We start from the raw sequence: 13957 nt of genomic DNA, 5'->3' as shown, positions 1-13957 counted from the left end.
CCTGGTGGAGCCTGCGAACACCTCCCCCTCTATACAAAATAGCGCAGACTTGCTTTTTTAGTTTTACACCTAAATCTGTTTTCATCCACTGCACGTTTTCGGAAGTGGTGCCATAAATTAACACAGAAAGTCTACTTGCCCAGACTCGAGAGGGGTGAAGGAGCAGGGGCTGCCATCGTTACTGGTGAGCTGGATCCCCAAGAAGCCCTGCAGCCCACCAGAGGCTGGTGCTGGCAGAGCAGGGAACATGGGACCTGAAACTGCAGTGACCTGCTGGGAGTTGGAGAGAGCACTCTGCTAGCTGCCGAACCGCCAGCAACCTGCCAGGGATGCACACCAACCATGAGCTAATCCCAACAAAAATAGGAGTGAAATCATAATTCATATGCATAATTCATGTGCATAATTTTATCTTTGCTGTATGTACTCCAGGGATGTATTCTAGAAAATGCCTTCTTTCTCCTCCCCTCAGTGCTCGCGTCCTTCCAAAAAGTGCTGTAGATGCAAATCATTGGAGGCAGGAAGAGGTAGTAGCTTTGCTGGGTTACTAAATAAATGCTATATTTGTCTGAGTTTCTAGCCTACGTCTTGGCAAGTTATGCAGATTGATACTGTTGTATAGACATGCTTGTAATAATCACGGGATTATTGCTTTCATTGTGAACCCTGGCTACTGATTGTATCTGCATGGAAAACTTAACAGTTTGCACTTGCAAATGTTAAAAATGTTAAACCATAATAGCAATTAGGAGATGATTATAGTTATTCTGAAGCAAGGACAAGCAAGTTAAGACTCTGAAGATGTCCCAAAGGACCAGGAAGCATTGCCCTGTTTACTGCACAGCCTTCAAGCTGATATTTCTATGATTTGAGATCCGCCGGATTTAATTGCCTAATGAGTTTCCATGAAATATTAAGTATCTTCAGCCATCACCAGTGTCATTCTTGCAGGAGGACGGTGACAAAGCCCTGGCCTGGCTCCCAACGCATGCTGAGTCACCCAGCATTTTCCTTCTGTGGTGCTAATTACATAAACAAGGTCCAGGGCCCCCCTGCCAGCAGGACCTCCAGCCCCCATGGGTGGGGACCCTGCTGTAAGCAGTACCCCCAGCCCCCATGGGTGGGGACCCTGCTGGGAAGGGGCTGCACGAGCGCCACCCCTCAGTCCCCCCCTCAATTCGCAGTTTCAGAGGGAGCCTTTGCAATGTGGGTCCAGCTTTACCCCATCCAAGCTGACGCACAGAGGAGCAGATGCTTTCAGCCGGGTCATTTTGGTCCCTTTGAGAACACAGGACTTTGAAAACTGGATTTAGGAAGAGGTTTTGTCCTTGTTGAGGCGTTCTGGGCTTTCCTCAAAAACAAAAAAGGCATTTATTTTTTTTCCAGAGCCATGTTCTGGGCTGGCTGCCAGCCGCCTGTGTGCAGGCTGCAGCGGAGGCACGTCCTGGCTTGGTGTCAGCCCTCCGTCCTGCCCTGCCAGAGCAGCCCCAGCAAGCAGTGGGTGGGAGAACCGGGTGAGATGGGCGCAAGATTAAACCCCAAACCCGTAATCGAACACTTCATGGAAAAATATCTGTGTAAGAAGGGATTTCCGTTCTTCTGACTCAGCTTAAGCAGCACGGGGCTAAAAGCTCAGGTCACACTGCGTGCACCTCCAGTACCCCAAGGAAATCCTTTCATCCTGTCCCGGCAGTGCCTGATGCCGATCACCCCAGGCTGGGGTAAGACAACGGAAAACCCTTTCTTGATAAACCCTTTCTCGATGACCCCACTGCAGCGTTGCACCTGCACAGGGGCCGCTAAGGGCGACACGAGGGTGGGAACACATGTCCAGCTCTGCAGATTCCAGCCCTGTCCCTGTGTGGGACTCAGCAGCGGGGCCGCAGGAACAAAGAGTGGCTTTCACTGCACTCTTCCCGCGCACGGACTGCCATGGTGAATTCTTCAGATGCTTTTATGGGCTGCAACCAATGCATGAGGAGAGCGAGGCTCCCAGCAATCTCCTCCCCGTGAAAGGACTTCATTCACACCTAGGCGGGAAAGAGGTGAAAGAAAAGGTCACTCGCGTGTTTAAATTCAGAGGGGCCCTGCCGCATGGACACTTGGATCTCTCCCCCAACCCCTCCTGACCTGGAAGGGCAGGACCGAGGGCACGCAGCCAGGCCAGGGTCTGGGCAAACAGCTGAGCTGCGGTCAGGCTGCTCCGCAACGGCCATAAATCAAGTGAGATGCGTAAGCAAAGGAGGGAACAAAGGACATGGAGAGGTGCCACGGTATCTGGCAGAGGAGGGCTGCAGCGGCTGCGCCGGAGGATGGCGTCTGAGAAAAGCCTCTGACTAAGCCCGCAAGGGTTCTGGCCTCATGTCCTGCAAGGGGAAGAGGCCTGGCCCTGCTCTTTGCTGCCCTTGGTCTCCTCTTCAAGACCAGCCCTCCAGAGGGGGCAGTGAGGTGCACACTGGGAGGGGGGATGAGTTGGATGGGTGAACGAGGCGCTGAGGGGCATGGTTTAGTGTTTGATAGGAATGGCTGGACTTGATGATCCGGTGGGTCTTTTCCGACCTGGTGATTCTATGATTCTATGGTCCCATCTTGCACACAGCCCTGGGGTGCCTCTGCAGCACACCACCCTGGACCACCATTGATTTTTCCACCAACCCTCAGCACTAAGACAGAAAGAAATGGACTGCAAGGCAACCGCAACAGCCTGCTCCCACAGGCAGGAGGAAACAAGTTGCTCCAGGGCCAGATAAAACTGTCCCCAAGCTTAACCCAGGGCCAAATCCTGCAGAGCTGAGCCTAGGGTTGTGCCCCAGTGGTGCCCTGTTCGGGCTGCTGATCAGGGAAAGGACAAGGACCTGAGTAGAGTCTGCCAGGACTGCTCCCTTCCTAGCCCCGTTCTGGGTGCTGAGGCCACTGGCGCTCAATGCAGAAGCACAGCGTCTGCATTGCTAACAGAAGGCTGGTGAAGGCACTGACCTGGTGATAAGCAGTTATTTGTCTCGTTGGTAATGAGTTATTACTCAGCCTCAGCTAGACACTGCCTTAAGGGAGGAAACATCTGATCATCTTTTAATAAACACAGTTGGCTCCTGCGTGGCTCCTGCAGCTCCTGTATCTACAAAGCACTCTGAGACACATGGCTTATGCACAGACATTGCCGCTATGAGTCACAGACTGGGAAAGGGTGTCAGAATTGTTGCTCAATAAATAGAACAAAGCAGGGAAACCTCGGGTGGGCAGGGATGGCACAGCCCCACTTCCTTCATCGCATGGCACCCATGGTGCGTTTACCCATCAGAGACTGAATGCGAGATAAAAACAGTTTCTTCCACGTTTTCTCTCTTCATCTCAAATCTCTCGCAATAGCACTATGAAAAGGAACACGTCCGTTGGGGACCAGGTTTATCAGCAACAGGCTGCAGGCTGGTTTTGCTGGCTGGGGGAGCACTGACTGGTAGCCAGGGTGTTCCCATAGGAGCAGGCTGTAACGCCTGGTCCCTGCGCAGGGTAGGAGGATGTCACCTGTGTCCCCTCCCAGTATGCCAGAAGGTTAGGGAGAACAGGGAGGAACACGATGCCAGGCAGACAAGGAGCAAGGCTAGCTCTCCCCACTAATGGAGTCACAAACCTCCTCCCAGGGTTTTACACTGTGCTCCCTCCGCGGAAGAATGAATCCTAGGTAATGACTGAGAGTTGCACCCATGGAGCACAGCTACCACAAACCAGCCCGACTGCTCTTCAGTGCCATGAAGCTTTGCTTTTGAAAGTCCATACCTGGAAGAAATACTTGACATGAGGAATTAAATAACTTGGCTTGTACAAGAGAAAATAACCATGAACCGTAGCGTTACCCACAGCACACGTACATCTGCAGACGCCATCCAGCACCCAGACCTCTGCTCACAAGCAACAGCCAGCACCTCAGACTCCCCCATAATCAGATGTTTCCTGAGTGCTTGTAAAGCAGGACAGAAACGTAGATCAAGTTTATATTTAAATAGCATTTTTTCCCCAAATACATCTGGAAGCAGTTTCTTTCTCCAGATGTTTCCCCAACAGATACATACCTTCCACTCAGTGCCCCAGATCCAGATGTTTCCAAATAGCTTAACGCTCCTGCTGAAATCAAGCAGCCATCCTGGGGACACTATTGGCCTCTCCAGCACAGAATCAGTTAACGCTCCGAGGCACCATGCAGGACACCTGCGCCTGGTGGAAACTGGAGACCAAGTGGGACACAGCAATGGAAAAAGTCAAAGCCAAAGCTGTGCCAGACAGCTGCTGGGGAGCAGGAGGGGAAGCCAGCAGGGGCAGACAAGTTCCCTGTGAAAACCTCACCTCGCTCTCAGCCATGCAAAGGGAAATGCTGCTTAACTTCAGGCAGTTTGAATCTTCCAGAGCTACAGCGCTACGCTAAAGACTGGTTAGAGGGGAGGCTGAGGACACACAGTACCAGTGTCCATTGCACGGGTTAGGAGGAGGTGAGCAGGGCTTGGTTTCACTGCCTAATTGCTGAAGGCATGAGCTAGAGCTTATTTTCCTTAGCCTGAAGGAGGCCTCCTGCTGCAAGTGACACACTGAAGGAAGCACCAAACCTGCTTTTGACTTGCATCAGCTCCAGGGCCTCCATATGACACTGGGGACCATTTTACACCAGCACCACAGTCACTGGATACACAGCTGGAAGGGGCACTTTCCCCCAGACAGAACTCAGGCTAGAAAAGCTTTTCCCTCAGGCTTGGATTAGCAGCCTCCTGTGCAGCAGCAGCTGGCATTCAGGAGCTGGTTTCTCTGCCTCTTGCTTTGACCAAGGGCTCAACACAGCTCTACTTCCCCAGCCCCCACAAGACTGCAAACATTTTCTTGGAGCCACAGTGTTAACCCAGACCTAGCCAGGCCAGAGTCCCAGCACAGCTGGAGCTTAAGGCCTACAACTACCTTCTAACACAAAGGCTGGCTAGGGGTATTGAGGAAGGAGCAGCACCCCCAGCTCCCCAAGGCAGCACCCATCTCTGCAATTCCAGCACTGCCAGGTATAGGTTATAGCAGGCTGGATATGTTAGAGCCACACTGCTGCTTGCTCTGCAGTCTGGGGTTAACTCCTTTTATAGCTGCCTAACACAAGTCACTTTCAGAGGCAGCTCAGCTTCCCCTCCTTTCTCATGCCAAAGGGCTATTATGCTGGAGAGCCCCCAGCTTTTCCAAAATATCAGAGAGGCCACAAACCCCAAATGACATCGCAGCAGGAGAAAAGAGCTGAGGGGGTTATAAGGTCCTGCAGACCAGGGGTACTAAACACATCAGCTTCAGCCAATGGACAGGAGTTTCAGATCTCACCTTTGGAGCCAAGACCAAAGCTGCTGTACCAACCTCAGCTTGTCTGAAGTCCTTAAGAGGTCAGCCCCGGTGCCTCTGTATCTAGGTTATTGATCAGAGCAGCATCCCATCAGGATGCGCTCCCCTGGATCCCTCCCCTCCTGGCTGTGTTTGAGCCAGGCTGGAGGTCAGCAGTAGCACAGATGGACCACATAAGTGCTTCAGGTCAAGTTTCTCCCTCTGCAGTCCTGCCTGCTTTGGGTTAGCATCTCCCAGGGCAGAGAACACACTGCCTACCCTCTGGACAGGCACAGTTTTTGCTTGGCAAAGAAGAAGAAAGAGGCTGTTTAAATGTGTCAATTCACCTTTAATGTTTGAAAAAAAATAAATGGTATTTGAGCCATTGCAGTTATGAAGGGAACAGATCTTGCTCCACAAAAGACCGTGAACAGGTTCACATTAGACTCATGCTTGGAAAAAAAAAACAAAACCCAAAACATTCTCCTGTCAGATCCAGAGCAGAGTTCTGAACAGACAAGACCACAAGAGTGCCCCAGACAGTCCAAGGCACATCACCCCAGTGCAGACATTTCCATCAACATGAAGTTATGACAGCTACATTCTTTCTAGTAACAACATTGTTCTATCAATTACAAAATTAGGCATACTTTGGATTTTGCACAGAGACAAGAAGGACTTTTACTTCAGGAAGTAGTCAACCTGGGTCATTGAGTCATATCACCAAGAGCTCCCTTCACTCTGCCCTTCCCCCCAGCAGTGACTTGTTGCCAACACCAAATTCATCTCAAACAAGTTAGGCTCACCAGCCCAGTGATATTGTCTATGTATTAGTTAGCAAACCAATAAATAGACCTTATGACAAGCACCAGGTATTTACTTGCCATTGCACAGCATTTCTCCACACCCAGATAGAAAGAACTTCCTGCAGTGTAATCCAAGAGTCAGTACATACAGAGACAACATCACTGCTGAACCTATTGGAGACCAAGACATTTGTCTGCCTTTGAAGCAGATGTCACATGAGTTTCCTTCACACAAACATCACATGTAAATTTAACTTCTTGGTACTGTGCTTTAAGAACAAAAGCAGATATCAGAACATGGAGGACAGACCTCCAGAAATAGCTTATCAGCTACAGAAAATAAAAAAAAAAGAGACAGTGGCCACTTACAAGTCTTCCACATGACTAGCTTGCTTTAAGGAGAGCATCAAGTTAAGGCAGTGTTGAGACAACTGGCTAAGAACGTGCCAAATAGAGCTGTTGTCAGTAGTCACCAATTTGATATCCTACTCCATTTCAGGGATGGACCACGTGGCTTTAGATCTCAGTATCAGGGTCTAAAGACTTCAGCCACAGGATGCTGCTTTCTGCAGCAAGCAGCAACTCGGGGGGATGTTTGTTGAAGTCTTCTAGACCAGGCTGAGTTGCTTACAAGTCTAGGTCAATGTTTCAGCAGAGCCAAAAATACAGTGGTGGGCACTGAAAGAGAACACCAAGGGTGCCAGCTGCAAGTCTGTTTGTCACAGTCCGAGGTGGAGTTCAACCTGTGTGTGAAAGCCACATAATCAAGAGCCACCCCACCAGCTTTCAGGGAAGGTCTAAGTACCTGCACTGAGGCTACTGGGAGAGCCAGCTCTCTGCAGTCTGCAGGGTGGGTACAGAGGCTCACACTGGCTTTGCTCCTCTTAACAGTCTAATAAAATTCAGTAAGGAAGTCAAGGTCTTTTGGCCTGCCCAAAGAAGTTTTCCCAGCCTCAAAGAAGGAGTTACCACTGAGGGAGCTGTTGTGGAATCGTTTTATTTCTTCCCACGTAAAGGCCATTGTTTAAGCATTTACAGGTTTCCTAGTGCAATACAACCAAAAAAAAAGCAGTAACAAAAAAATGCCGCCTTCTTCCCAGGCAACTAAACAGAAGTAGATTTTTACTGCAACATATACACATTAAATATAGTATACAGTCCATGCAGCGGCATAGCCATGTTAAAGGGAGTCGTGGCTTCAGCCATCAGTGCATTACAGTCCAAATTTCACTTGCTCCTACTTCCTATCCAGATTTGAAGAGAAGAATTGCAACCTGACCCAAGTAAAAATAGATGAAGTGCTTTGTCTCGTGTGTTACATAGCTGCCAAAGTTTCTGCCAACAATGCAGTGCCAAGTTGGGTTGTATTTCTTGTCAAATTCCTGAAGAAAGAGAAGAGAGGCATTAAGGCCAAGAAAGCCCACATGAAAATAGTTCTAAGCACAAATTAATAGCTGGTTCTGTTCACACACTATTGCCTTTCCTCCCACCTGCATCTTTACATTCCCACTGTAAGACACTATTGTATTAATCAAGGTAGCAACTGACACAACCAGACCTCTCCACTGGATTGTTTGAAGGATCCAACACAAGTAAATCATCTCCTGAGACTTAGAGCACACACCAGCCCTGAGCAGAAAGAGCAGACCTAAAGGCTCTCCTTTGAACAGTGTTATTCAAGCCCTGAGTGTAGGCCAGCTTGGAGGAGTATTTCTCCTCTCCCATTCCAAGCCTACTCACAAAAAAAATAAAAAAAGGTTTTGGCATGTCTGCTCCAGCAAGGCATTTGAGCTTAAAGGTCACCTAAAAAAAAAAAAAAAAGGAATGAGAAGCCTGGCTTCTGCTGTCTGGGACTCTTCTTCACATAAAAGGGTGAAAATCTGCATTGAAAATGAGCAGGCAAATTCACAGGCCAGACAGCACATAAAGACCCAAGAGGTCAGAGGTGAGCAAGCGGAATACTGGCTTAGTAGTCAGACTCCTACTCAGCAGGTAAGTTAGGGTTAGAAACCACTTCTCTTCCTCCAATTAATACACAACTCGCGAGAACACCTTTCCCTCCCTTGAGACAGTCAGAACAGACTCCACACTAAAGATTAAAGCAAGTGTTAGTCCTCAGACACCAGTAAAAGTTTGAGCTCTTTGCAAGTATCCTTTGAAGTAAAGGAAAGCTTTCTTGCCAGGGCATGAAGGTGCACCAAATTGCTTCCCTCCTCCCAACACACTCAGGAAATAAAAGGCCAACTATTTTGGATGCCTTCTGTTGCACACACTTTACAGGCTGCATCGCCCCAAGCACTTTGAGATAAGTCTCGCCTCCGATCAAAGTCATCTGAGAAGAAGACACCTTTGAATCCTTTACATTCAAGCTCAGTTTACAAACAAGGCCCAAAAGCCTGCCCGTGTCCCAGAACTACATTGACTATGAAGTCACTTTCTCCCTTCAAAAGGACTTCACACCCAGCCCTTTGGAGAAGCAGCTACAGAGGGAACCAATGAAAGCATGAGACTTAAGTTAATGGCCTCTGTAAATGGGGAGACATCTTCACACAAACCAAGGCAGTGCTTTTAAAGCAGCAGCTTCCACAACCCTGCCAGCCTGTGCAAGACCCCATCTTCCTCCACACCACCCACAAAACCAGGAACACAGCAGACAAACACGCATGCACAGTTGTCACTGAGTGAAAGGTCAGAGCAATCCCAGCCTACACTGGCACTGCAAGTCAAGCATCATCATCTGTGGAGCAACTCCTAAAGAGAGACTGTAGACAGCTCTTTCTAGGCTGGCAAATCCAGAGGGACAGCACTCATGGTGCTTGCTCAGAACAACAGACTAGGCCTTGCTCTGTCATAGCACTACACTGACCTTGGAGAAGTCACACCATCCTCTTGGGAACAGCAATAAAGAAGCCAAGAAGAAAGCATCTTGTCCCCCTCAAACACAAGTATGGAGTCCCAGACACTCAGGCTCACGACAGGCACGCATACTTGAGAGTTTCAGGAAGTCTCAGCCAGAGCAGCCCCCTGATCCCATAGTTACCTTCTTTATATATGCTGCAATGTCCTTTTCTATGTTGTACTTCTCCATCGCCTGTGTAGCACAGTCTACAGCATCCTGCTGCATGTCCTCGGACATGTCCGCATTCTTGATCACAGCCTTTCTGTCAGACATTGTGAACCTAAGGCAGAACATAGATTCCTTTAATCCCTTCCCAGGAAAGGAGAAGCTTCCTGTGCATCAGAGGTTGTCCTTTCTATGGCAGGCTGCGTCACAAGCCGATACTACAAACCCCCTGTTACAGCAAGGGTGGCTTTATCAGGGTAGCCTACAGTAGTCCCAGGCTGAAGTGCCCCTTACAGCTGGAGCACTGGTACTGTCTAGAGGTTACATCGGAGTCCAACATCACCACCTGCATTATACACATGCAGAAAAAGCTTACTCTGTGGGAGGAGACAGGATCTGCAGAGAGCTACAGACCTCCTATACATCAATAGGCTACAGCCAAGTTTGTCTTCCAGGTGCACCAGCGGTTTGGAGCATCATCTGTTCAGAGCCTGGCAACAATCTATCTCAGCCTGCCTGTCTCCAGCAGGGAGGCTCTGGAAGAGTGCTAGCAGCAATGCTTTTTATTCCACCCCATGCCAGGAGTTAGTTACTGCTGCTAGTTTAGCCTGGAAGGAGTGTTGCTCCACATTCAGCCTATCACCATCCCCTCACCTCCTGCTGCTTTGCCACGGAAACCCAGACTTCAGCTGTTCCCATGGGACAAAGCCAGTCTGACAAGCCAGAAACAGGTTAGCACCACACTGCAGCCTAGAAACAGGGAAGTAAGCCCCACAACAGAGCCGGCACAGCTAGGACCCAGCAAAGCAACCTCCTTCTCCCACTCCTGCCTGTGAACCACAACACAGATCCTAAAAACAAGCCTTTGAGGAACTGGAGTGGTACACTGGAACTGAGGTAGTTCAACTGTTCCACACCAGTCACTAAAGCCATTTACATGTAGATCTGCCATGGCATTTCCAGGGAAGTGTTCACTATTGTTGAGTTTCCACAGCAGTTCCTACTATCCGAGAAAACAGGGATTGGGCAACCTGAAGGCTGCAGGCTTTCCTCAAGCAGAGGCCATGACACATACTGCAAGGAAGGAGCCCTGTGCAGTCCTGCTGCTGCAGGGGACACTCCAAAACCATTCCAGGCACCAGACCACCTGCTCCTGAGCAGTATGCAAGGCCCAGTCAGGAGGCACATGTTATCCTGGGAGCCTGTCAAGCTGAGGTGTGCGCTGAGGGGAGTCACAGCAGCTCACCTCAGCAGCCACTCTTACCAGAGCATATTAAAACTTTGTGGGAATAAGCTTCTTAATGGGAAGGAGTGCCTCCAATTAAGCCTGTAGAGCACCATTAAGTTTCCTAAATCCTTTTACAGTGCTGCAAGTCTTGAGTGATACTACCAAGCATGTTTTGAACTAGTGAAACTACACATTTTTAGCTCTGTTGGGGAGCGTAGAAAATCTGCTGCAATGATCGCTTCCTGGAAGAGTCCCAGAAAACTGAAGGAGTAGCTTTGTTACAGCAATTAACAGAGCCTGCTATCCAGAGAGAAAGAGAATCCAGTTACATAATTGTAGCCCTATGATTACAATACTTCAATTCTTCGTTCTGCCTGCAGTTCAAGATTTCTGTTGCAGCCTTAATTTATACATTCTAGATACGACATTTAACAGAGCGCTGCTATTAACACACACTAACAGCATCAGGAGGAATGACAGGAACTGAGCTCAAACGCCAACAGAGAGCACGTGCCCCTACCACAGCTCAGGAAAAGCCACTTCCAGGGAGGTTGTTCTCCTCCATGCTGCAGTTTAAGCTGGTGGGTGTTAGCCTGCGGCCCAGACACCCTGGCAGGACAAGACATGGCTCAGAACAGCCCAACCAATGGCCTGCAGATTTGGATTCACTTATCCAGGAATCTATAAATCCCTTGGAAGTCTTCTGGGGGCCCAGCCCTCAGGAAAAAGGAAGTAGCAGGAATTTACTTGTGGGTCATTCTTCCAGGAAAGCCTCTGTAGTGATAGAAGGTGAGCAAGCTCTGACACTCATCAAGCCTTTGCACACCTCCAATGCATTTTGAGTTCAGAGGGCATTTGCCATTACATAATCAGATACCGAGTGACCTGCAAAAAGCCTCTTCCTCCCTCATTGTTTAGGCAGGGAGCATCTCAGTGCAGGCCGGAGCTACCGAGGGCCAACAGCGCCATAGAAAAAAACTCATCATCCTCCAGCAGATGCACAGGCGCTGGTCTGCCTGCCCTCCCCAGCACCGCACTGCTCCAGGGCACAGCATCCTTCATGGGCACATCATGACAGGAGCTGCCAGACGGCTGCGCTGCTGGAGGGAGGGTCTCCCTGCACCTGCCGTGGCGTGGGGAGCAGCTCAGAGCACCACCCATCCACCCACCCCAACACCCCAGAGCAGGGCCCCAGTCTCAGCTCATTCCCACACACACATCCTATCCATAAACCAAAAGATCAAAGCTCACCCTCAGGGCCCTGCCACCACCCAAGCCAGGCCCTGAGGAAAACCACAAAGCCCAGGACAGGATGAGCCTCAGAAGGTGTAAGGGGACAGCTCCAGCAGCCAGCCTTTCCCCAAACCAGGCCAGGATAGGCCCTAGCAGCCACTCCAGAGTAAGATGAGGCCTTAAGAGAGACGTTCAGCCCAAGACAGCACTCCACCGTTCCCTCATCAGGGCAAGGCGAGGTCCTGGGAGGAGCATGAGGCCCAAGCAGAGCACCTAACCACTCCCCCAGCAGGACAGGATACGGCTGTAGGAGGGGGATGATGCTCAAGCTCAGCACCCACTCCCTCCCTTACTAGGACAAGATGAGGCTTGGGGATTGAGATGAGACACGAGCCCCGCTACATCCACCTCCTTACCTCCACCAGCAGGACTGGGCTTTAAGAGTGGGACAAGGCCCAGGCCCAGCACCCAAGCTCTCCTGCAGCAGGACAGGATGGAGCCCTAATACAGGGATGAGGCCCAACCCCAGAACCCAACCACTCCCGCAGCACGACAGGAACGAGGCCCAAGCCCAACACCCACTGCTTCCCTACCAGGGCAGGGCAGAGCCTTAAGAATGGAGCGAGACCCAACCTCAGCACCCAAGCACTCCCCAAGCAAGACAGGGCAGAGCCCTGGGGATGGTGATGAGGCCAAATCACTCCTTCAGCAGGACAGGATGGAGCCTAAGAATGGAAACGACACCCAACCCCAGAATCCAAGCACGCTCCCAACAGGACGGGATGGAGCCCGGGGACAGAGATAAGCCCAAACCCCAGCACTCTCCCACTCCCTCAGAAGGACAGGGCACGGCCTGAAAACGGAGCGGAGACCCACCCCCAGCCCCAAGCGGGACCGTCCGGGGCCTGGGGACGATGCCCAGCCCCGCCGCCCCCGCTCCACGGCAGGAGGGGCCCCGCTGAGGAGCCGCAGGCCAGGGGGGCGCCGGGGGACCCGCTCCTGCAGGCCGGAGCCCGGAGTGACCTTCATCGGGGGTGACCTTGCCCGGGGCGGCTGCGGGCGAAGCCGGGAGGCGGCTCGGAGGGGACCGCGACCCCCCCACGAGCCGCCTCTCCCCCTCACACCCCGCGCCGAGGCCGCCCCCCTCGCACCCCGAGCCCGGTGGGGCGCGGGTCCCGGCCGGCCCTGCCCCGCGGAGGGCGAAGCTCACCTTCACAGTGACAGGGCCACCCCTGGAGGGCGAGGCACCGAGGAGGAGGAGGAGGAGGGAAGGAGAGGGAAAAGGAGGAGAGGGAGCAGAAGGTGAGGCCGTTGCCGTGCGCTGCCCGCGCCGCGCGCTCGCGCCCCGCCGCCGCGCCGCGCTCAAATACCGCCCCGCCCGCTGCGGCGCTCGGGCTGCCGCGCCCCCATTGGCTGAGCCGCCCCGCACGCCGCGCTCCCATTGGCTGAGCCGACGCGCGGCCCCGCAGCCCCGCACCGTCCGCCCGCGCTGGTCTGCCTACATCCTGTTTCATCCCACAATGCCGCGCGGCGGCCGGGGCGGGGCGGGGCTGGGATGGGGTTGGGGGGGGGCTATGGGGGGGGGAGATAGAGGGGAGTGGGAGCTCTGCTGGCTTGTGGAGTCCCGAGCTCGGCCTTGGGGCGGCTGAGCCCCCGGGAGAGTGGCCTTGAGGAGGACCCCGACCCCCTGCGAGGGACTCATGGACTTGGGGGGGACTGATCCCCTTGTGGGGGGCGGCCCTAGGAGGGACCCCAACCCCCTGAGAGGGACTCTGAACCCCTGGAAGGGACCTTGATCCTTTGGAAGGGTCTCATGGCCTTTGGGGGGAGGCGGCGAATCCGCTTGTGGGGCCCTGATCCCCTGGGAGGGACTCAAGGCCTTAGGGGGTACTGATCCCCTTGGGAGAATTGCCCTAGAAGGGACCCTGATCGCTTGGGAGGGACTCATGGCCTTAGGGGTTCTGTCTGATCCCTTTGGGAGAATGGCCCTGGGAGGGCCTGATCCTCTGGGAGAGAACCCCCAGCCTTGGGGAGGGACCCATGACCTTGGAGAGGCCTGATCTCCCTGGGGGGAATGGTCTTGGGAGGGACCCCAACCCCTTGGAAGGGACTCTCAGCCTTCGGGAGGCCTGATCCCCGTGGGGAGAACAGCCTTGGGCCCCAAACCTCTGGTGGGGCCTCGCTGCTGTGGTGACCCCAGCCACCACGGACCTGGCTCTGCCCTCAACCTGGACATGGCAGGGATGGAGCTCTGGTGACAGATTGTGGAGCACCGCTGGCCTATCAGCACCT

The 13957-nt window shown here is 52.4% G+C and overlaps 1 protein-coding gene across 2 annotated transcripts; it reads right to left on the bottom strand.

Moving 5' to 3' along the window:
• Positions 1–5662: 5662 nt before the first annotated feature.
• Positions 5663–12986, bottom strand: DYNLL2 (dynein light chain LC8-type 2). 2 transcript variants are annotated; one of them, XM_069873804.1, is made up of 3 exons: positions 12876–12986; positions 9181–9319; positions 5663–7522 (listed from the first exon to the last, which is right to left on the bottom strand). In XM_069873804.1, exons 2-3 carry the CDS (start codon positions 9310–9312, stop codon positions 7385–7387), a joined length of 270 nt encoding a protein of 89 aa, XP_069729905.1. In that variant the 5' UTR covers positions 9313–9319; positions 12876–12986; the 3' UTR covers positions 5663–7384. The 2 variants fall into 2 exon arrangements, with proteins under 2 accessions (XP_069729905.1, XP_069729904.1); XM_069873803.1 differs by lacking the exon at positions 12876–12986 and having other exon boundaries at positions 9181–9338.
• Positions 12987–13957: the final 971 nt, after the last annotated feature.

This window comes from Phaenicophaeus curvirostris, chromosome 21 (assembly GCF_032191515.1).
Source record: "Phaenicophaeus curvirostris isolate KB17595 chromosome 21, BPBGC_Pcur_1.0, whole genome shotgun sequence".
Taxonomy (NCBI): Eukaryota; Metazoa; Chordata; class Aves; order Cuculiformes; family Cuculidae; genus Phaenicophaeus; species Phaenicophaeus curvirostris.
The sequence above is the reverse complement of the archived record's forward strand: the minus strand, read 5'-3'. Positions and strand labels throughout refer to the sequence as shown.